The 24,633-nt window shown below is 40.8% G+C and overlaps 1 protein-coding gene across 11 annotated transcripts in view; it reads right to left on the reverse strand.

The window, feature by feature from the left end:
• Positions 1-407: 407 nt before the first annotated feature.
• The window catches only part of setd5 (SET domain containing 5), a 169,940-nt gene continuing 145,714 nt past the window's right edge, over positions 408-24,633 (reverse strand). For 10 of the 11 annotated variants that reach the window (XM_078543252.1, XM_078543259.1, XM_078543256.1 and 7 more), the window contains 4 exons: positions 21,483-21,826; positions 18,186-18,364; positions 11,741-11,850; positions 408-2,235 (listed from right to left, as the gene is read on the reverse strand). In XM_078543252.1, the coding sequence (XP_078399378.1) occupies positions 1,591-2,235; positions 11,741-11,850; positions 18,186-18,364; positions 21,483-21,826 (1,278 nt within the window). In that variant the 3' untranslated portion in view covers positions 408-1,590. Of the gene's footprint in view, positions 2,236-4,679; positions 5,281-11,740; positions 11,851-18,185; positions 18,365-21,482; positions 21,827-24,633 lie in introns of those variants that run through there. The other variant, XM_078543262.1, reaches the window with a different exon arrangement.

The following is a 24,633-nucleotide window of genomic DNA, read 5'->3' on the forward strand; positions in this document are numbered from 1 at the left end:
AAATTTTACACTTAAATAGTTTCCACAGGTTACGGTATATTTTTGTCTAATCTATAAAGCACACTCCAGTTAAAGAATCACTGAAATTAATTGTTAAAATTAAACATATAGTGAACCACGGGTAAGTACTTTTCATTTTATTTAAAGTTCATCTTCTCCTTAAGTTGTTTGTAGAAATAAAATCACTCAATTTGGACAAGTAGCTGATATACAACATGTATTGCACTACGTTGCACAAATCCAAGTGTGGAGAATGCAACAGACCTATTGGTAACAAACCAAGAGAAAGGCAGGATAACACCACGATGTAACAAAGTGATAGGAATAGAGTTTCATGAACAATATTCCACACGTTAGCTTTCTAATCTCGGCCATGCTCTCAGAGATATAAAAATATGGAGAGAAAATTGTGCAGAAATGAACTGTTTTATTTTTGTACACTCCACAGGAGGGGTTGACTGTACATGTTTAGAAAGCAAGGCTACTGTTTTATTTTTTATTTTTTAAAATTTCTCCTTGATTGTAAATGATGTGCAACTCAGTCAACAGCTACATTCAGGAACAAACTCGCCTCATGCACATCGCACATCGAAAAAAAAGACTGCACACGGAGACGCCCAATGAGAGATTGAAAGCTGTTGTTGAAAAAAAGAAAATGAAGAGGATAAAAGGTGCAGAGAAATTATACACAAAAAAAATTATCAATGTACATAATGCAAAGTCAGGCAACTAAATCCTCTGAGGATAACAAGTAGTTGTGGTATATACAGAGTGTTCTGAATAAAAGAACAGTATTAAACTCTCATTATACAATATGCAGCAAGACTGCATCACTTGTTTAAACTTGTATTTGTCACATGTTACATCTTTCAAAATGGAGACCACTCGTCCCTTCAGTTGAACAAACACCTGAATTTAAGATTTCAAATTAAAAAAACTTTTGAGATTGTAACAGTCACTGAAATACAACATTTTTCCACTCCCACGCCTCAACACCAGGGGACTCACAGCATCAGGTGTAAAATAAAAACTCTGCAGCACCGTGGATTAAACTCCGCTGTGTGGGTAAGGTAATAGCTAGCCTAGAATGGTTATATATAAAATTAGATAAATAAAATCTTCTACTCCAGGATATTACAGTATGCATGTGAGAAGCTGACACATGGAATGGTAGTCTACAGAAACTCTCCCCGCCCTATCATCCCTTCCCTTGTGCCTTAATTTCAGACGCTACAAATGCTTTCTTTTCGATTAAAAAAAAGTCTTACTGCACATGACTAGTTTATTTAAAATAAACTGGAGGAAAAAAGCCTAAACAATATTTATCTGAATTATAAGCTTAAAATGTACCTTACCAATAGGTACACAATTCTTAATTCTTATTTTTGTTTTTATACAGGATTTTGTACAGTATGAAGGGGGTTCTAGTAAATGCTGGTTTACGCCCAACAATCTCCAGAACATGAGGTCCATACTTTAAAGTTGTTTATGCCACAATAGGTACATATGCTGGTGGCCTATATAGACACACATAGATGAGTTATGCATCCAGGTAAACATCTCCAACATGATCATGGCTGTGTCCATAGTCTAGTACGTGCTTGATTGTGTTCTTACATTTGCACCTTGGACCTGTGGAGGTTGGTACTGGGTTATCCCAGTATTTCGGTAGTGCTGAGAACTTGATGCTGTTGTAATCTTCGCTCCAGAGTGAAGTGGTTGCCCCGAATTTGCTGAGCTTAAGGTCCATGAACCCGATTGTGATGGCCTTGCAGTCTGTGAAACAGTAGAGTTTATGGTGCTCAGGGTTGGGATAAGAGTGGAATCAGTTGTTATACTTTTTGTGGTGCTTTGTAGTGGGCTAGCAGCTGTAGAAGGAGTACTTCCAGAATTAGTCTTTTGTTGAGTGCTATTCAATGAATGCAATACACTCCCAGAATGCTGCTGACCACTATAGTACCCAGAATTCCCTACATACTGGACGACAGAGGTATCAACAGACGCCGAATGAACTGGGCTTGAGTAGAGTGTGGAGAGAGGAGCAGTTGTGAGGCTGGAATCTAGCTGACTCTGAGATCCACTCTGCCCCAGGGCATGGGATGAAGATCTATAGATGTGTCCTTGTGTGTGAGCCATGGGAACACTCGAGGAGCTGTGCGATCTGTAGGGGGACATGCTTTGTTGCGGAAGTACATGAGGTTCAGAGGGGTGTCCCTCAGACTGTGCCTGTAGAAGCTGATCAAAATCCATTCATTTTATATAATACTTATATTTTAAATGAAGCAACACACTTTGTTCCATGTATAATTTAAAAACATACATTTAGATAGAAAATGAATTAATTTGGATTGGCACATTAACTGCCCACATTCTTTGTTTAGATTCATCTTATCACTGAACAATAGATTCTACAAAAAATATATACCCTAGGCTACATTTGAACAAGTGTTGTAATGCATCAAAAGTAGAACAAATAACTTAAAAATGTGTCAGCTATTGCACTGACTGCCGCCTCGATAATTTTCAGAAGGGCCACAATTCATTTCATGGGAAGCTGCATCAATGTGCCACCCTAGGCAGGCCTGTCAAGACAGAGTGACAGACCTTTCTCCCACCCAAAAAACTTTTCTCAAGCTAACAATAATGAAATTAGTTGCTCTGAGAGAAGCCAGAACATGAAGTATATTTTCAAATACACGCTCCTTGCTTTGTACACTAACCAGGCACTCCTTTTCAATAATTTTTAAGTTAAAAATCCTTGCTGCATTGGAATAAGAATGGGCTATTGCGACTATAGATCTTCAAAACAGTAGGATTACTTTTATGCAGGTTGTTTAAGAATCCAAGGGCTGAAAACCATCGAGTAGAAACAGAACAAATGGAGTAATGATTTTTAATGCAATTCACGACTCTGCATCTCAAAAATGTCTAGGAGCACAGAGTGGAGACGACAAGGCCCGAGTAAGATGAGGAATGAGTGCTAACTTGGAAATTTAGTGCAGGTGGCAAGTCAGTGCACAGGGAGCAGGTACTGCTTCCAGTAGCACATGAGTGTTCAAAGGCATTAACTAGATGAGCAGGTAGGTGGTGATTTTTAAGATTTTATCTGTCTAAATGGGGGGAGTAGATGAAAGCAGTACTGGGGGGTTATAAGTATTGCATTAAATTTATAGCTTAACTAGTTAAGCTACTTAATATAATTACAGATAACATTTGAGTGATATTTCTGAGCTTGAAACCTGATTAGTTAAATAAAACAATAAAGATGGCAGGCAGATGATGGGTTGCAGCTGTAGAAGGTGGAAGTTGGTGGTCACCAGCATGATCCCCAGCAACTGCATATGCAGTAAGTATGACACTGTGATGCATCGAGTGGTGGGGCGGGGGGAGCGAAAGTTACCTGGAAATTTTGTTCCAGGAGGCAGTCTCACTCCTTAGGCTAGGGACAAGTGGATTTGACTGCGAGTGAGGCAGGTATCGGGACCTAAAAGGTAACAACAGAGGAGTCCCAGCCACTGCATTGTCCAACAGATTTGAGGTTCTTGCAGCTAGTGTGGATGAGAGCAGGGACTGCAGGGTGTATGAGCTAACTGGCCATAGCACCATGGCGCAGGGAGCCATTCAAGATTGGGTAGTAAAAAGAAATGTAATTATTGTATGGGACAGTATTGTTAGGGGGATATATATGTGTCTCTGGAGCCAAGAGGATGAGTACCGGAGGGTGAGTACCGAAGGCTGCGTTGCCTGCCCGGTGCCTGGGTTAAGGACATCACCTCTGGGCTGCAGAGGAACTTGGGAGTGGGAGGGGAAGGATCCATCTGATATGGTGCATGTGGGTACCAATGACATAGGTAGAACTAAAAAAAGTGGTTTTGTTGCAGGAGTATGAGCAGGTAGGGGCTAAATTAAAAAGCAGAACCACAAAGGTAATAATCTCTGAGCCACGAGCAAATTGGCATAGGGTAAATAAGATCAAAGAGTTCAATTTGTGGCTCAGAGATTGGTGTGGGAGAAATGGGCTTTGATTCATGGGGCACTGGCGCCAGTACTGGGGAGAGTGGGAGCTGTACCCTTGGGACAGTCTCCACCTGAACCACGCTGGGATCAGTGCCCTGGTGAGTCGTATAACTGGAGCTGTAGAGAGGGCTTTAAACTAAATAGAGTGATGTGGAGGGAGGGGATTAACGTGAGGGGATATTTGGAAAGTTAAACAGAAAGCACAAGGCAATAGTGCAGGGTAATGATACAGCTAATTATAGCCAAGCTGTGACAGGAAGGGACAGAGTGTACAAACGTTAGAGTGTCCCAGCAATATGGTGAGATTAGGGAAAAATGGTTTAAACCAACAAGGGGGAAAGGAGGGTTCAGGTCAAGGGAGATTTAGAAATTCAAAGATAAAAGTTGAGGCTATAATGAAGGATATTAATCTGGGTAAAGACAAGCCGAGTGGGACATGAAGGGACAGAGAGTTTAACATTAATAGTGTATCAGAGAGTAAAGTCCATGCAGGAATAGTAATAAAAAAAAACTGAAGTTACTTTATCTAAATGTGCAGAGCACCCGCAATTAGATGAACATGTAGTACAAATAGGAATAAATGGTTTAGATCTAATCATTGCCATTGAAACATGGTTACAAGGTGACCAAGGTTGGGAAATAAATATTCCAGGGCACAGAATATTTGAAAAAGACAGGCGGAATGGAAAAGCAGGAGGGGTAGTCCTGATAATAAAGGATAATGTTAGAACACTAGTAAGAAAGGGTTTGGCTCAGAAAATCAAGAAGTACAATCATTTGGGTGGAGATCAGGAATAGTAGGAGCAATACAGTGTGTTGTAGAACTAACAATGCGTAAAACTATTGTAGATCTAGTTTTGTGCAAAGAGGCAAGGCTAATTAGTAATGTCATAGTAAAAGATCCACTGGGAAATAGTGATCATCATAAATACAACTGAATTCCTCATTAAGTTTGAAAACAATGTACTCCAATTACAAACAAGAATCTTAAATTTAAACAAAGTTCATTACACGGTATGGCTATGATTGATTGGGAAAGAGGTTGCAAGGTATGGCAGTAAATATACATTGGAAAATACTTAAAGAAACAATTCAAAATGTTCAACAAAAATACACTTAATTGAAAAACAAAAACTCAGCGAGAAAGATCCATCGTGGATTACTAAGGATAGTATTAGATTAAAAGAAAAGGCTTATGATGTTGCAAAGTGTAGTAGTTAAGTCTGAGGATTGGGAGTGCTTTCAAAACCAGCAAAGGGCCACCTAAAAGTTGATAAAAAGGAAAAAGAAAAATTAAAGTAAACATGCCAGGGATATAAAAACAGATTGCAAGAGCTTTTATAAGTATTTAAAAAGGAAGAGAGTAGCTAAAGTAAGCTTTGGTTTCTTTGTAGCAGAGACAGGAGAAATCATCATGGGGAACGAGGAATGGCAGAGGCTTTGGCCAGGATTTTCTGGGCCCACCAGCGTCAGGCGTGTTCGGTGGCGTAAGCGGAAAATATGACGCGATCAGTTTCATAACAGCGTGAAACCAGTTTGCAATCATCTGCTCAGCCCGCCCATGGCACGCCACATTCTCTGCCATCAGACGTCAGGAACCTCAGTGTAATATATCAGCATATCATTATCAGGCCTGCCCGCCGGAATTGACCCCCCCCAAGCTGGATTGTCTGCCCACATCGGCGGGAAAACACGCCAACAGCACATAAGCGACGTGCACCTGGTGATGCGTTGCTGAACCTGGGGCCTGCAGTCCTTTTGCCATTCATGGACATCTTCCCTGCAGCAGTCGTGGGCTGGGAGCACTGGGGTGTGTGCACGTGGCTGGACTTTAAATGTGGCGCCCGGTGTGATGAAGCGGCGAGATGATGGCAGGCGGGCAAATGAGAGCCCGCCCACCATGGAAACGGCATGTTTCCTGGGAATGCATAAATAATGTGGCGGGTTTGGGGCAATAAAGCGTTGTTTTACCCGCCCGCTACTGCACTTAGTGCAAATTTGGGACAATTCTGCCCATTGTATCTGTCTTCACAGTAGAAGACACAGGTTACATACGAGAAATAGAAGATACCCTAAAGGCTAAGAGCGAGGAAATTAAGCTAATTAATATTAGCAGAGAAAAAGTTCTGGAGAAACTCCTGGGATTAAAATCTGACAAATTCCTGAGACCTGGTGGCCTATATCCTGGGGTTCTAAAAGAGATAGCTGCAGAGATAGTGGATGCGCTGGCTACGATTTTCCAAAATTCCCAAGATTCTGGAATGGCCCTGACAGATTAGAAATTAGCAATTGTAATACCACTATTCAAGCAAGGAGGGAAAGAGAAAACAGGCCTGATAGCCTGACATCTGTAATCAGGAAAATGCTGCAATCTACTATTAATGAAGTCTTAACAATGTACTTAGAAAAGCATAGAATGATTAGAACAAGTCGCCATAGTTTTACAAAAGGGAAATCCTGCTTGACAAATTTATTAGAATGTTTTTTGAGGATGCAACTAGTAAGGTAGATAAAGAGGAACCAGTAGATGTAGTATACCTGATTTCCAAAAGGCATTTGATAAGGTGTCACAGGAAAGGTTAATACACAAGATGAGGGCTTATGAAGTTGGGAGTGATATATTAGTATGAATGACTTAGACAAAGAGACAGAGTAATATATCTAAGTTTGCTGACAATACAAAGCTAGGCGGAACTATATGCTGTGAGGAGGACACAGAGAGGCTGCAAAGAATTATAGACAGGTTAAGCATGTGGGCAACATGATGGCGGATGGAGTATAATGTGGGGAAGTGAGAGATTATTCGGTTTGGTAGTAAGAAAGAAAAGCAGAATATTTTTAATGTAAATACTGATGTTCAGAGAGACTTGGGTGTGCTCGTACAAGGAACACAAAGTCAACATGCAGGTACAGCAAACAATTAAGAAGACAAATGGCACATTGGCCTTTACTGCAAGGGGACTGAAGTACAGAAATAAAGTCCTGCTACAATTGTATAGTACTTTGGTGAGTCCACACCTGGAATTCTTTGTGCAATTTTGACTTCCATATTTGAGGAAGGATATACTTGCACTGGAGACGGGACAGCTAATGTTCACTATGGAACCCATCTAATGGGATGAGAGAGTTGTCCTAAGATGAGAGGCTGAGTAAATTGAGCCTATATTCTCTGGAGTTTAGAAAAATGAAGTAATCTCATTGAAACATACAAGGTTATGAAGGGGCTTGACAGTAGGTCAAGAGGTTATTTTTCTGCTGGCTGGAGAATCTAAAATACGGGGGCACAGTCTCAGAATAAGGGGTCAATCATTTAGGACTGAGATGAGGAGAAATTTCTTCACTCAAAGAGTGAATTTTTGGAATCATTTACCCCCGGGAGTTGTGGATATCCCAACGTTAAATTTATTTAAGCCTGAGATAAGACAGATTTTTGGTCTCTCAGGGAATCAAGGGATATGGGGAGTGAGTGAGAAAGTCAAGTTGAAGTCCAAGGTCAGCCATGATCATACTGAATGGTGGAGCAGGCTCGATGTGTCATATGGTCTACTTCTGTTCTTATCTTGTGTTCTTGTGAAATAGCCTACATTCCAACTTGTCTGGCGTGGGCTCAGAAAAAACTTGAAAATGGCAAGGTTAATGAAGTGTTTTTACTTTTGCTAAAAGATAAAGTATGATATTTAAGGGAGGAAATTTTCCCATTTCAGAAATTGGCTTTGAAGAAACATTTGGTCTAAAGCTTTATGGTCGTGGCTGTTAAGTGAATGACTCATTCTATAACTGATATTTGTGTGAAGTTGAGTAAGCAGACTTTGATTCTTGCAAGAACTTGGTGATAATGGGAGTTCAGGCAAACAATATCCACAGTGTTAATCAGTTAGATACACGGAGGTGGCACTGCAAAAAAACACTGTTGTGTGTATGAAATACATTATGAAGGCTATCATGGATCCTCAGGGTTGGATTGCGTGGTAGTAATAATGGCGAAACTTCAGGAGTTTGCACATTAAATCAGTTAAACACGGAAATTCAGAAATTGTTGTCAGTGATTTTTATTCTGCTCCATACTGTGTGCTATTGAAGGCCCCTGTGACAGCAATGAAGTCAGAACCACTGATCTGACAATAACTTGTGCTTTTACATTTTTAGTCCCGCTGTAAAAACCAGTGAAAAAGTTACATTTTGTTGAATAAGGGGAATCTGTTTTTTTTTTAAGTGTACTAAGTTCATGACTACTGATGAACAGCATCACTGTCCCTGAAAAAATAGTTTTATTTATGGAATGTCAAATTTCTCCTTTAATTTAAAAAAAAATTGATTTAGATTCTACCTTAATCTCATGTGTATATCCAAATAATTTAATTTGCTCTCTGTTAAATTTTAATTAAAAGTGAAATAAATTTAGTGCCTTTTACTTCCAGGCTTGCTGCCTGTGAGAATACTTCAGTGTGACTGGCTGGTTACTCTACTTGATGCGATCACTGTTGTTGCACGCCTGGAGAGCCCCTTGACTTGTTGTTAGATTCAAACTGACATCAGGAAAGGGGAAATCAATGCTACAGAGATTACTAGATCTTTCTGAGCAACTTGCTTTGGACCAGCAATAAACAGCATCGCTGTTGGCTGCAAAATCCAGGCCTCAGTGCATCTAAGGGAGCACATTTGCAATTATTGGGAAATTGAATCTGTCACAGGGAATCTATTCTTGGAGAGCAACTGAGCAACTCTGCAGCATGAAACAAGAAACCTTTTTGGATAATTTCTCTCCTGAATGTGATCACCCAAGAACAAAGAAAAGTACAGCACAGGAACAGGCCCTTCGGCCCTCCAAGCCTGCGTCGATCATATTGCCCGTCAACTAAAACATTTTGCACTTCCGGGGTCCATATCCCTCTATTCCCAAACTATTCATGTATTTGTCAAGCTGCCTCTTAAACAACACTATCGTACCTGGTTCCACTACCTCCTCTGGCAGCGAATTCCAGACACTCACTACCCTCTGCGTAAAAAACTTGCCCCGCACATCTCCTCTATAGTTTTCTCCTCTCACCTTAAATCTATATGGAGAAAGAGGTTTAGGTTGGCCACAGAAAAGGACAAGGTGCAATCCAGAGCAGGGATAATTAATTGGGACAAAGCCAATTTCAATGGGATGAGAATGCATCTGAGTCGTGTGAGTTGGAATCAAATGTTGGCAGAAAAGACAGCCGATCAAGGGCCACCTTCAAAGAAAACGTATTGCAGGCAATGTCGAGGTATATTCCTTTGAAGGGGAAATGTAGGACAAATAAATCCAAAGCGCCCTGGATGATGAGAGAGATAGAGGTGAAGATGAAAAGGAAGAAGTGCAGTAACAACAGATGTCAGGTAGAAAATACAATAGAGAATTTGGCTGAATATAGAAGGAACGAAGGGGAAGCGAAAAGCAAAATAAGAAAAGCAAGGAGCAGGAAAAGACAGGCAGCTAATATAAAAGGGAATCCCAAGGTCTTCTATAAGCATATAAATAATAAAAGGGTGGCAAAAGAGTAGAGCCGATTAGGGACAAAAAGAGGACTCCCACATGGAGGCAGGAGGAATAGCGGAGGTATTAAATGAATACTTTGCATCTGTCTTTACAAAGGAAGAAAATGCTGCCCAGGCTGAGATGAGAGAGGGAGTAACTAGTACACTAGAAGAATTTACAATTGAGAAGGAGTGGTTTTAAAAAGGCTATCTTCACTTAAAATTGATAAGGTACCAGGATCAGAAGGGATGCATCCAAGGGTACTGAGGGAAGTAAGAGTGGAAATTGCAGGGGCATTAGTGATAATCTTCCGGTCTTCTTTAGACACAGGAGTGGTGCCAGAGGACTAGAGAATTGTGAATGTTCCACCCTTGTTCAAAAGAGGTGCAAGGATAAAGCCGGTAACTACAGACCAGTCAGTCTGACTTCAGTGGTAGGGAAATTTATGGAAATTATGGTTCAGGACAAAATCAATAGTCACTTAGAAGTGCAGGATAATTGAGGAAAGCCAGCATAGATTCATTAAGGGAAAATCATGTTTAACTAACTTGCTGAAGATTTTTGAGGAGGTAACAGAGAAGGTTGATAAGGGCAATGCAAGGGTGTATATGGATTTTCAAAAGGCATTTGATACACTGCCACACAACAGGCTTGTGAGTAAAATTCTAGCTCATGGAATAAAAGGGAGAGTAGGTACTTGGATAAGAAATTTGCTGAGTGACAGGAAACAAAGAGCTGTGGTTAAGGGATGTGTTTCAGATTGGAGGAAGGTTTGTAGTGGAGTTCCCCAGGGGTCAGCGTTGGGACCCTTGCTCTTCCTGATATATGTTAATGACCTAGACTGTGGTGTTCAGGGCTTGATTTCAAAATTTGCAGATGATACAAAGATTAGAAACATTGTCAACTGTGATGAGGATAGTCTTGAACTTCAAAAGGGCATAGGCACATTGGTGGTTTGGGCAAACAAGTGCCAGATGAAGTTCAATGCAGAGAAGTGTGAGGTAATTCATTTTAGCAGGACGAATATGGAGAGACAGTATAAAATAGAGGGAGAAACTCTAAAGGAGGGGCAGGAACAGGGGGACTGCGGTGTATACATACATAATTCATTGAAGATGGCAGGGCATGTTGAGAGGGCAGTTAATAAAACATCTTAGACTTTGTTAAAAGGGGCACTGAGTACAAAAGTAAGGAGGTCATGTTGAGCTTGTATAAGACACTAGTTAGGCCTCATCTGGAGTACTGCACCCAATCCTGGGCACCATAATTGAAGAAGGATATGAAATGTGCATTGGATAGAATACAGAGGAGATTCACAAGAATGATTTCCGGGATGAAGAACTGTAGCTAAGAGGATAGATAGGAGAGGTTGGAACTGTTTTCCTTGAAGAAAAGGCGGCTGAGAGGGGACTTGGTAGAGGTATTCAAGATCCTGAAGTGTATGGACAGGGTAAATAGTGAGAAACTGTTCCCACTCAAGGGAGCATCAAGAACAAGAACAGGTTCAAAATAGTTGGCAAAAGAAGTGAAAGTGATGTGAGGAAAAATTTTTTGGAGTCTGGAACAAACTTCTTGAGAAACAGGTGGAGGCATATTCAATCAAGGAATTCAAAAAGGAATTGGATGGCTATCTGAAAAGAAAGAATGTGCAAGGCTATGGGGATAAGGCAGGGGAGTGGGACTAGGTAGAATGCTCTTTCAGAGAGCCAGTGCAGACTCGATGGGCCGAATGGCCTCCTTCTGTACTGTAAAGATTCTGTGATCCTGAGGAGTAAGTGACTAGCTATGAGGACAGCAGAGGGAAGCCCCAAGTTACATTTGCAGGGAAGCCCCAAGTTACTAGAACAGTACAGTAACAAGAATGCTCCCCTGCACCTGTATAAACTGGACAACTGTGAAGTGGACTCAGTAGCAAGTGGTCCTGAACAATACTGGGGAGCAGGGCACCAGTGGGACATGAGGGACAGAAGGCCGCAAGAATAGAAGAGCAGTCACAATGGAATATTCAATCAGGACAATAGCAGGCTTTTTAGGCACCAGACTGAAAACTAAGTATATGAAGCAGAGTATATAGGGGTATGGGAAAGGAGCATGGCAGTGGTATTAACGATGAGTTAACACAGACACAGCGAGCTAAGTAGCCTCCTTCTGTTCTGCAATCCTTTTTGGTTCAATGACACAGTTTGGAAGAATTGGCTAAACATTGAAAGGTTTATTTACCTGATGATTATATCTGGAAGGACTGTGACTGTATCTCTGGGGACTATGAATAGGAGAAATCTTGGTGCGTGTTGGCCCATGTGTCTCTTGTCCATCACCATTTGTGGTATCTGAAAAGGCAGCATTAACAGAAGTGTCACAATGGATGTGAAAAATAAGGGCTAACAATTCTACTGTTTATCTCAATAGATAGTATGTAAGTTAACCACAAACTGCTACCACAGTTGAATTGCTCAAATGCCCTACTCATTCCATGCTTTCTTATGTAGTGTTTTGGGCACTGTGACAACACTGATCTCTACTGGAGTTATGTATGGGGATGTGGGGGGCATCACCTTCCAACTTGTCCGTGATGCTCATGGCTTCTGAAAGCTCTGAGATGCCAACTGCCTGTAAAGATCACCCAACAAAATCCAACACCAAAACAACTGAAACTAATTTTAACATTCTCCTGTTTCTTTGCATCATCTCTCCACCACCACCACAGTTGCTATTCACCTTATAGAGAACAGTAAACTAATAAAGGCTGTGCACAGCAGCATAGATGCCATAGGAGCAGTAGGCCATTCAGCCCATCGAGTCTGCTCTACCATTCAATGAGATCATAACTGATCTGATAATCTTCAACTCCACTTTCCTACCTTTTCCCCATAACCCTTGATTCCATTACTGATTAAAAATCTGTCTATCTCAGCCTTGAATAGACTTAACAACCCAACTTCTATAGCCCTCTGCGGTAAAGAATTCCACAGATTGACTACCCTCTGAGAGAAAAAATTCCTCATCTCTGTCTTAAATGGGCGACCTCTTACTCTGAGATTATGCCCTCTGGTCTTAGACTTTCCCACCAGGGGAAACAACCTCTCAGCATCTACCTGTCAAGCCCCTAAGAATCTTATATGTTTCAATAAGGTCGCCTCTCATTCTTCTAAACTCCAGCAAGTACAGGCCCAACCTACTCAACCTCTCCTCATAAGAAAATCCCTCCATACCCGGTATCAACCTAGTGAACCTTCTCTGGACTGCCTCCAATGCCAGTATATCTTTCCTTAGATAAGGAGACCAAAACTGTTCACAGTACTCTAGCTGTGGTCTAACCAGTGCTTTGTACAGTTTTAGCAAGACTTTCCTATTTTATACTCCATTCCCTGTAAAATAAAGGCCAACATTCCATTTTCCTTCCCTATTCCCGCTGAACTTGTATGTTAGCTTTTTGTGAGCCATGCACAAGGAACCCCAAATCCCTCTGTGCTGCAGCTCTCTGCAGTCTTCCTCCATTTAAATGATATTCAGCTCCTCTATTCTTCCTGCCAAAGTGCATAACCTCGCATTTTCCCACATTATATTCCATCTGCCAAGTTTTTGCCCACTCACATAACCTGTCTATATCCCTCTGTAGACACCTTGTGTCATCCTCACCACTTGCCTTCCCACCTATTTTTGTGTCATCCGCAAACTTGGTGATAGTACATTCACTTCTCTCATCCATTTCATTAATATATATTGTAAATAATTGAGGCCCCAGCACTGATCCCTGTGGCACTTCACTAGTTACAAGTTGCAATCCTTAAAATGCCCCCCTTATCCCAACTCTGTCTTCTATTAGTTAGCCAATCCTCTATCCATGCTAATATACTACCCCCAATACCATAGGCTCTTATCTTATTAAGTAGCTGGTGCGGTATCTTATCAAACATCTATTGGAAACTCAACATATGAGGAACGTTTGAGGACTCTGGGTCTATACTCGATGGAGTTTAGAAGGATGAGGGGGGATCTGATTAAAACTTACAGAATACTGAAAGGCCTGGATAGAGCTGACGTGGGGAAGATGTTTCCATTAGTAGGAGAGACTAGGACCCGAGGGCACAGCCTCAGAGTAAAGGGAAGACCTTTTAGAACAGAGATGAGGAGAAACTTCTTTAGCCAGAGAGTGGTGAATCTATGGAATTCATTGCCACAGAAGGCTGTGGAGGCCAGGTCATTGAGTGTATTTAAGACCAAGATAGATAGGTTCTTGATTGGTAAGGGGGTCAAAGGTTACGGGGAGAAGGTGGGAGAATGGGGTTGAGAAACTTATCAGCCATGATTGAATGGCGGAGCAGACTCGATGGGCCGATTGGCCTAATTTCTGCTCCTATGTCTTATGGTCTTATATTACATCTATTGGTTCCCCTTTATCTATCCTGCTTGTTACCTCCTTAAAGAATTCTAATAAATTTTCAGGCATGATTTCCCCTTCATGAAGCCATGCTGATTCTGCTTGATTATATTATGTATTTCTAAATGCTCTGTTATTACATCCTTTATAATAGACTCTAACATTTTCCCAATGACAGATGTTAAGCTAACTGGCCTATAGTTACCTGTTTTTTGTCTCCCCCTCTTCTTTTTGAATAAGGGTATTACACTGGCAGTTTTCCAATCCTGTGCGACTTTTCCAGAATCTAAGGATTCTTGGAAGGTTACTACCAGTGCATCCACTATCTCTGTAGCGACTTCCTTTAATATCCTAGGGTGCAATCCATCACGTCCAGGGGACTTATCAGCCTTTAGCCTCATTAGTTTCCCTAGTACTTTTTCTTTCATGATAGTTATTGTATTTATTTCCTCCCCCCCCTTTTGCCCCTTGATTATTTAGTATTTTTGGTGTGCCATTAGTGTCTTCTACTGTGAAGACTGATGCAAAGTATTCATTCAACTCCTCTGCCATTTCCTGGTTCCCCATTACTATTTCCCCAGCCTCATTCGCTAAGTGGCCTATGTTCACTTTGGCCTCTCTCTTCCTTTTTATATATTTAGAGAAGCTCTTGCTGTCCGTTTGTATATTACTTACTAGTTTACCCTCAAAGTTTATTTCTCCCTCTTTTTTTTGGCCATCTTTTGCTGGACTTTAAAACTTTCCCAATCCTCTGGCTTACCAATAACCTTTGCCACATTTTATGTTTTTCTTTCAATTTGATACTGTCCTTAACTTCCTTGGTTAACCACGGTTGGTTCATCCTCTTCCCTGAATCCTTCTTCCTCATTGGGATATATCTTTGTTGTGAGTCATGAACTATTTTCTTAAACGTCTGCCATCGTTCATCAACTGTCTTTTCTGCTAAACTCCTTTCCCAGTCCACTCCAGCCAACTCTGCCCTCATTCATTTGCAATTACCCTTAAGTTTAGCACAGTTGTTTCTGACCCAAGTTTCTCACTCTCAAACTGAATGCTAAATTCTACCATGTTATGGTCACTGTTTCCCAGGGGATCTTTTACTCTGAGATCATTTATTAAACCTGCCTCATTGCACATTACCAAATCCAAAATAGCCTGATTCCTGGTTGGATCTACAACATATTATTCTAGAAAACTGTCCAGAATATACTCTTTGAATTCTTGCTCGTGGTTTCCTCTGCGAATTTGATTTTCCCAACCTACATGAAGATTAAAGTCACCCATGATTAATATACCGCCTTTTTTACATGCCCTCATTATCTCCTGAGTTATTCTCTGTCCTACAGTATAGCTACTGTTAGGGGGCCTATAGACTACTCCCACCAATGTCTTCTTCCCCTTGTTATTTCTTACCTCCACCCATATGGATTCGAAATCTTCCGATCCAAGATCATTTCTTGCTATCATACTTATTCCATCTAGTACTAACAAAGCTACCCCACCACCCTTTCCCTCCTGCCTGTCCTTTCGAAAAGTCACATACCCCTGAATATTCAGTTTCCAGCTTTGATCTTGTAACCGTGTCTCTGTAATGGCTATAAGATCATTAGCCTCTATTTGCGCCGTTAATTCATTTATTTTGTTCCAAATACGACATGCATTTAAGTAAAGAGCCACTAATTTTGTCTTTTTACCATTTTTTCCTCATTTGACCTTGTCTTTTTATGATTGTACACTCCGTCCCTTCCTGTCACACTCTAGGTATCATTACCTAAATAGCTGCCCTGCCATATCCTTTTGATTTGTAAGGCTATGTATCCTCTCTCCAGAACCCTCCCGCCTTCTATTTAGTTTAAAGCCTACTCTACCCTCTCTATTCCACTCTCTAACTGAACAATAGAAATAGAAACAGCAGCAAAAAGTATCAGACTCACTACATTGTTCATCTCACTTTCTCTGGACTATTGGAGTTGTTCAAGTTCTATATTATTTACATAGAAGACTAGTGCTCCAGAACTAGCTGTGCCTCTACCCACAATGTTCCAGTACAGCTACTGGCATCGACCTGATGAAGTAAAAAATTGCTCAGATATGACGCATCCACAAAAAGCAGGACATATCCAATCCGCTTAATCACTGCCTCTTCAATCAACTCTCAATCATCAGTGAATTGACGGAAGGCAATGACTACAATGCTATTAAGCAGCACCCACTCACCAATAACCTGCTCGCTGATGCTTATTTTGAGTTCTGCCACTTGCCTCCAGGTATCACGACAGCATTGAGACAAATGTGGACAAGAGAGCTGAATTCCGGGGGTGAGATGAAAGTAATTGACCTTGACATCAAGACAACATTTGACAGAGTGTGGCATCAAGGAGCTCTAGCAAAATTGAAGTCAATTTTGTAAACTCTCTACTGGTTAGTCATACTTAGCACAAATGCAGATAGCTGTGGTTGCTGGAGGCCAATCATCTCAGTCCCAGGATATCATTGCAGGTGTTCCTCAGGGCAATGTTGTAGGCTCAACCATCTTTGGCTGCTTCACGATGACCTTCCTTCTATGATGAGGTCAGAAGTGGGGATGTTCACTGCCGATTTCACAGTGCTCAGTTCCATTCGCAACTCCTAGATAATGATGCAGTTCATGCCCACAAACAGCAAGATTTGAACAACATTCAAGCTTTGGCTGATCAGTGGCAAGTAACATTTGCATCATACAAGTGCCTGCAATAACTATCTCCAACAAGAGAGAATCTAACCACCTCCTGTTGACATTCAATGGTATTACCAAAGCAGAATCCCCACCATCAACTTCCTGAGCAGGGGTGGTTACCATTGAGTAGAAAATCAGCTGGGCAAGCCAAATAAATAACATAGTTACAAGAGCAGATCAGAGGCTGGGACTTCGGCAGTGAGTAACCCACCTCCTGATTCCCCAAAAGCTGTTCACCAACTACAAGGCACAAGTAAGGAGTGTGATAGAATAGGACAAAGCAGCCCGCTCGATTAGCACCCCATCTTGAATATTAACTCACTCCATCACTGATATACAGTGATAGTCGTGTGTACCACCTTTACAGGAATTCACCAAAACAGGACCTTACAAACTCATGAACTCTACCATCTAGAAGAACAAGAGCAATAGGTAGCTAGGACCACCACCTGCAAGTTCCTCTCCAAGTCACGTACCATCCTGACTTGGAACTATTTCCTTCACTGTTGCTAGGTCAATTAAAAAAATTGTGCTTGGGATGTGAGTGTCGCTGTCAAGATCAGCATTTACTGTCCATTCCTAATTGCCCTTGAGAAGGTGGTGGTGAGCCACCTTCTTGAAATGTTTGGTCCACGTGGTATAGCTACACCCACAATGCTGTTAGGGAGGGAGTGCTAGGACTTTGACACAGCAACGGTGAAGGAATGGTCAAATAGTGCCAAGCCATTCTGGGACTCCCTCCCTAACAACACTTTGGGTGCGCCTACACCACCTTGTTAAAGACAATTAGAATGGGTAATAATTGTCAGTGTTGCCAATAGCACCCACATCCCATGAACAATCCTCCTCTCCCCAATAAAGAGGTACTAAGATGTGCTAAGAACTAGGTTGAAAATCCCCTAAGTAATTGAGCTCTGTATTCAGCTCACATCATACTATCTATTTCATGGATCTTCAATAGGTCAGAAACCCCAGGAAACAGATTGCTTATAGTCTCCTCAGCAAGAGTACTTATTTTAAATTTCTTTTACCAAGAAAGAAACCAAATAAAACAGCTCCTTCCATAAGCAATCACAGTTTTGCCATATAATCAAAAACAGCAACAAATATTCTGACTTAAGTTAACAGTAAAAGCTTGGTGATAACATCTGGGATGATATCAACCAAGTACCCAGTGCTCATAAATCACAGCACAAAATTTGGCACAAATGTGCAATAGGGAGACCAGGAGGATAGGTGATGTGGAAGAGTTCACACTGGCCTATTAAGGGTACTTCTTGTAAATACACTGGCATCACAGTGCTTTGCTGCAGGGAGAGCTGTATTCACCTATGCTAACAATCTAGGATGCTGGGACTGATGGCAAAGACAATAGTGAGATTACTTGTACACATTCTTGCAAAAAGACAAACCCCTATAATTTTGCAGTGGCAAAATGCTCAAAGGCACAATTAAAAGGTGTAGCCCTATGCAGTTGAACACTGGAGCGTGGAACAAGTTTTGACATTCATCAACCAAAATAAATTTTTGGATTTCAGAATATGAGCTTAAATCCATTAATTTCACACCTGCATCCTTCTCCCTGCCACAGTCCACTGCACCAGTTTCTATTCGCCGTAGAACACGGTCCAATGTACTTCTATCATCTCCCCCTGTTCGTTTCAAACTTCCAATTTCCGTCCTCCTGAGAACACGTTCCAACATGCCCGGATTCTCTCGTAATCGCTCAACTGATGTAGGAACCATCCTGAAACATAAAAAGACATGCACAAAAAAAATGCTTCTTTTCCAAATTAGTTCTTTTCTTTTCCTGTCCCCTCCTTGGAGATCTGTCAAAATAGTCCCATTCCTCTGCAGACTGTATTTTTTGCATGTTGTGATGATTTTCCCTCATTCTTGGAAAGGGGTGACTTGGTTTGTAGAAGGTAAAGCATGTCTTACTTCCAAGCTTTTAGTGAAGAGACAATGCTAACCTGCTTAACCAAATCAACCACATTCGAGATGAACTGTTTACTTTATGACTATGAGGTATGATATTCTACAAATGAATTGACTGGGTAACTAATACCTGGAAATATGATTACATTGCTTGTGCTTTCTTTGCAGTTTACATTTAACATTATATCTAATTTATTTTAGGAACCTAGCAAAAAGAGTATGCCGTTCAGCCCCTTAAGCCTGTTCTGCCACTATTGAATGAAATCATGGCTGATACACAATCTAACTTCGTATACCCACCTTTGACCCATATCCCTTAATACCTTTACTTAACAAAAATCTATCAATCTTAGATTTAAAATTAATTGACTTGGCATCAATTGCCAGCTGCAGAAGAGTGTTCTAAATTTCTACCACCCTGTGTAGAAGTACTTCTTAATTTCACTCCTGGAAGACCTGGCTTTAAATTTTAGACTATGTCCATTTGCCCTATACATTTCAAACAGCGGAATTAGCTTCTCTCTATCTATCCTATATGTTCCCTAATATATTTAAAAATTCAATGCAATCGCCCCTTAATCTTCTAAATTCCAGCGAATAAAACCCTAGTTTGTGTAATCTTTCCTTCTAACTTAACCCTCAGGGCACAGGTATCATTTCGGAAAATCAATACTGCACTCTCTCCAGGGTCAATATTTACTTACTAAGATGTGGTGCCCAGAACTACCCTCAGTGCTTCAGGTTTGGTTCAACAATGGCTTTGTATAACTGTAGCTTAATTTCCATGCCCTTGTAATGTAGTCCTCTAGATATAAAGGTCAACATTCCATTAGCCTTTTTGATTATTTTCTGAACTTGTTGATGATATTTTAATTATCTATGTAACGGAACCCCCAAGTCTCTTTGGACCTTCACTCCTTCTAGCTTCTCACCGTTTATAAAGTACTCTGTTCTACCCTTTTCAGGTCCCCACATCTGGATACACTGAAATCCATGCCACAGTTTTGCCTGTTCGCTTTATTAACATCTTTGTAATTTTATGCTTCCATCTACTCTGCTTATAATGGCCACCTCCTTTTGTGTTATTGGCAAACTTGAACGTATGGCGTTCTATCCCATCATCTAAGACATTAATAAATATGACGAATAGTTGAGGCCCCAACATAGATCCTTGTGAGACACCACTAGTCACATCTTGTCAATTAGAGTACCTATTTATTAACCCTACTCTCGGTATCTCGCCACTTAGCCAATTTCCTAACCACATCAATAGTTTGCTTTCAATTCCATGACCTTCAACTTTGAGGGGCTTTAGTAAATGCCTTCTGGAAATCCATATAAATAACATCCATAGGCATTCTTCTTTAGTCACCTCTTCAAAAAAATTCAAGTCAGCTTCAGTCACCTCTTCAAAAATTAAAGTACATTTGTCAGTCATGACCTACTCTTTACAAATCCAAAATTAATTAGAATTAAAAGATGAGTTTAGACAAATGTTTGATACCACATTTCCAAATTTGTTGTGAGCTAATTTCCCCACAGCTGCTTGTCATCAAAAATCAAATCGACTGAGTTTGAAATGGCATACTTAAGAAACGATCAGATAAAAATTATAGGCAATGACTTCACCCGTGTTACGTCTCATTGTATAAGCAGCAGTTCCCTAATCCCCTGCACTGTGGACGGACAATGATTATTACAGCCGCAGCCAAACATTTTATGGTGTGCTATTTAACCACAACGGACCAGAAGGTTCCAGTCTGGTTCTATGATTTGTGCTAAGTTAGTTTACCCATGGATAAATAGAATTTAGGAGATCTAATTGGCCTCATTGTCTTTCAGCAAAGACAAGTTCAACCATGTTGAGAACATAAGAAACAGGAGCAGGAGTAAGTCATTCATCCCTTCAAGCCCGCTCCGCAATTCAATGAGATCATCGCTGATTTTCTTCTTCAACACCATTTTCCTGCACTATCCCCGTATCTTTTGATGTTTTTAATATATAGAAATCTAACGATCTCAGTCTTGAATATACTCAACGACTGAGCCTCCACAGCCCTCTGAGGCAGAGAATTTCAGAGATTCACCACCCTCTGAGTGAAGAAATTCCTCATCTCAGTCCTAAATCGCCACACCTTATTCAGAGGCTATGTCCCCTGGTTGTAGGCACTCCCAGCCAGGGGAAAAAAATCCTTCCTGCATCTACCCTGTCAAGCCCTGTAAGAATTTTGTATGTTTGAATGTGTTCATTTCTCATTCTTCTAAACTCCAGAGATTAAAGGCCCTGTTTATTTAATCTTTCCTCACAGGACAATCCCTCCATCCCAGGAATTAGTTTGGTGACCCTTCATTGCACTCCTTCTATGGCAAGTATATCTTTCCTTAGGTAAGGAGGCCAAAGCTGCACACAATATTCCAGTGTGGTCTCACCAAAGCTCTAGACAATTGCAGTAAGACATCTTTACTCGTACTCTGGCCTTCAGGAGAGGATGGGGGAAAAATGGACTTAGAAAAACAATTCAGGAAGCCAAAATCCATCACATTTCTACTTCTCTTTAGCTCTGAAGAAGATTCATATGGACTCGAAATGTTAACCCTTTCTCTCTTCACAGATGCTGCCAGACCGGCTGAGTTTTTCCAGCATTTTCTGTTTTTGTTGCTTAAAAAACAATTTTTAAAATTCGTTCATGGGTTGTGTGCGCCGCTGGCTAGGCCAGCATTTATTGCCCATCATTAACTGCCCTTGAGAAATGTGCTGAGTTTCCACTAGTATGGTCTTATAATCATGAAATAAAGAAAACAACCATGTGTAAATTTCAAAAGTTACAGACTAGCATTCATTTGGATCTTTAGAAAATTTAAAACGCAATCACTAAATCTTTATTCTGACAGTTGTAACATTGGCTTCAGTTAACTAGTTTACTCACCACCTCGTGCTCATGCTGTCCCGGCTTTTGTTGCTGGCTGCTGCAGACAGAGTTGCATTCTTGCTGCTACCAGGATCCGTTGGACTGACTTCTTCAATCTGAGGCATTGATGGGTGCACTGGTGATGAAAAACCGCTCGAGGGTGATGATGATCTTTGTGATGATCGAGACATGGCAGTGGAGTCACCGTTGGTTGCGGTTTGTGCAGAAGAGCCATCGCTACCTCGCCTAGTTGGAGTGCCCATAGTGTTGGGCGTTTTGGAAGGATCTGAGTTTAGGATGTCTGATTTGGAGCTACTTTCCCTTGCCTCCTGCTGTCGTTTTCGATATTCCAGCAAGGATACCTTGAAAACAAACACAAGATGAGACCCAACAATCCCATCTTCTACTTCCATAACATTTCCATGGTGAACTGTATGACATATTTTCAGGTAGGGGCAACTGGATTACTTGGATAGCTAAGCACATCATCTCAAACACTGGAGTAACATCTCTGCTGTCTAGGTCTAGGAAATACTACCTGCCTAATGCAGTCAGTAAAGCATCAGAATCAAGATTGAGTCCCATTTTTTCACCTTGGTTTAGTCAGTAGCACTCATCTTTGAACCAGAAGGCTTTGCAGCGGGTGGCAAGAAGTTGAAGCCCCATTCCAGGAATAATCAAAGCTGGCCGTCCAATGTAGTGCTGAGACACTAGTGCTTGTCAGAGATGCCATTCACTGGATGAAATTTTAAATCAAGATCCCAGCTGTCCATGCTGGTGCTTCAGGTGGATGTTGAAGTTTCAATGGCACTACCCAGAGACGTCTTTCCCAATATTCCTCTTTCAGCCACTACCATCAGTAACAGATTACCTGGTTATACATCATAGTGCTGTTTTCAAGATCTCACCCTGCTTGCTGGCATCAATAATTTTCGTACTTCAAAGTAATCCCCTAAATGTGAAACACTTTGAGACAATACCAAGACACACCATAAGACACTATTATAAACACAAATCTGTTTTCCTTGAATTAAGAATTTTTTTGCACACCACAAAAGCAGCAGTATCCATTAAAAAAAAATCATTTGGCACATTCTGAGTGAACCCAGTAAAGCTTTCCAACACAATAACTTACTGATTTCAGTGATTGCAATCTGGGAGTGCTAAATACTTTCCCCACAGAAAATAAAAAAAATCAAAGGCAGTCATGTCAGACCACTCATGTGCATCAGCTAGTAAATAATGGTTATTAGCAGCGCTGGCAATGGCCTGGGGTATATTGCTACATGAACATAAAAAAGCCAGGGGCAATAAAAGGTTAATCAGTTCATTAAAGCCCCTCTCTCTAATATCCCAACTTACTAAATGCATCCAGCTATATTCTGAACAACCTCAATATTTTTGCTTCTTTTATTTTACTTGGAAAATTACAGAATCATCGAAATTATAGCAGAGAAAGGGGTCTTTTGTCCCATTGGTCCTCTGCTGCTGGTAGTTCTTCAAGCAATTTCAGTAAACTTGTTCTTCCTATATATTTGTAAAATGCATTTCTCATGAATTTCCAATCATCTCCTCAGCGCTATTTTCTTCACTTTGAAATACATTATAAATGTGCCCCATCTGTATCATTTAATATTTTCTGCATTTTAAAGAGGTCATGTGACTCTCCCCACACCCCTCCCCAGCACCTTCCTGCCATACTTCAAAGTTCTAATCTTTCCTTTCAGTAAATCCCTTTTAAATTGAGGACACACTTTACTGATCTTCTCTGTATCTTTTTCAATATCTGTGTCTCTCTTGTCTGATGGCAAAATTTAGCTGGAAATGGTGCACATATGAGGCCCAGGAACTAAGTCTGTTGGATTCAAGCATATAAATACAGATTCATTTTGAAAAAAATTTGGAAGTAGAATTCCAGTTATTTCCAATGGGTAATTCAAGGCACTGTTTGGACTATTTGGGTAGGAAGGACTTCCAAGGATCATGTAGCTCCACAATTTCCTCTCCTCGAAAGAGCCAAAATCAGCACAAACATCATATTCATCTCAGATGGCCGGGAAAGGGTTCAGTTCCAAGAGAATTCCACATTCTTTTCTGCTGCTTTACTGGGTACATTCAGAACAGTATCTCAGCCACTGGAATGGCAAGCAGTTCCTGATAGGTGAATGGATCCCTGTAACAACTTCATCATGTTTTTAAGAGACACGGCATTGACTAGCAATAGCACATTCCTGCACTAAGTACTCAATGCTGTAAAAATACTAAGTGAATTCCTCCTTCCTGGGAAAATGCAACAACAAAATTTGTCACAGAATCATTATTAATTACTTTTCATACTTGTAAAGGTATTCATACTCTTCCTTTTTAGAGTAATGTACTGTGCTATTATCATGATTTATTGTTTATTCTTACATCATATGGCATGTCCTGTCCTTCTGCCTCCACTCAAGGTACAAGCTATAAATGTATTGCGATACAACAAAGGGCAGACAGATATTGGGACAAATCTTGCTAGAGCAAGGCATCTTGTGGCATACAAAAACAAATTGCATTTATACAGTGCTTTTAACATGGTAAAACATCCCAATGTGCTTCACAGGAGCATAATCAAATAAAATCTGACACCAGGCCACATAAGGAGATATTAGGACAGGTCATCAACAGCTTGGTCAAAGAGATAGCATGTTAAAGGAGTAGAGAAAGATAGAGAGATAGAGAGGTTTAGCGAGGCAATTTCAGAGTTTAGGGCCTTGGTGGTTAAGGCATAACCACCAATGTTGGAGTGATTAAAACTGGAAATGTGCAGGAGGCCAGAATTGGAAAGCTCAGAGATCTCGGAGGATTGTGTGACTGGAAGTAGATAGGAATAGGGAGGCTTGAGGCCATGGAGGAATTTGTAAACAATGATGAGAATCTTTTAAAACAAAGTATAGCTGGACTGGGAGCAAATGTAAGCACAGGGTTTTAGCAACAGATGAGCTGAGGCTGGGATGGAGACAGGCAATGTTATGGAGTTAGGAGGAGGTGGTCTTGGCAATGAAGCAGATTTGGGGTTCGAAACTCACCTCAGAGTCAAATAGGACAGCAAGTTTGCGAATGGTCTTGTTTAGTCTCAATGACCAGGGAGAGAGATGGATTCGGTGGTCAGGGAATAGAGTTCGAGAGACTT

Source organism: Cetorhinus maximus, chromosome 6, assembly GCF_964194155.1.
Source record: "Cetorhinus maximus chromosome 6, sCetMax3.hap1.1, whole genome shotgun sequence".
Taxonomy (NCBI): domain Eukaryota; kingdom Metazoa; phylum Chordata; class Chondrichthyes; order Lamniformes; family Cetorhinidae; genus Cetorhinus; species Cetorhinus maximus.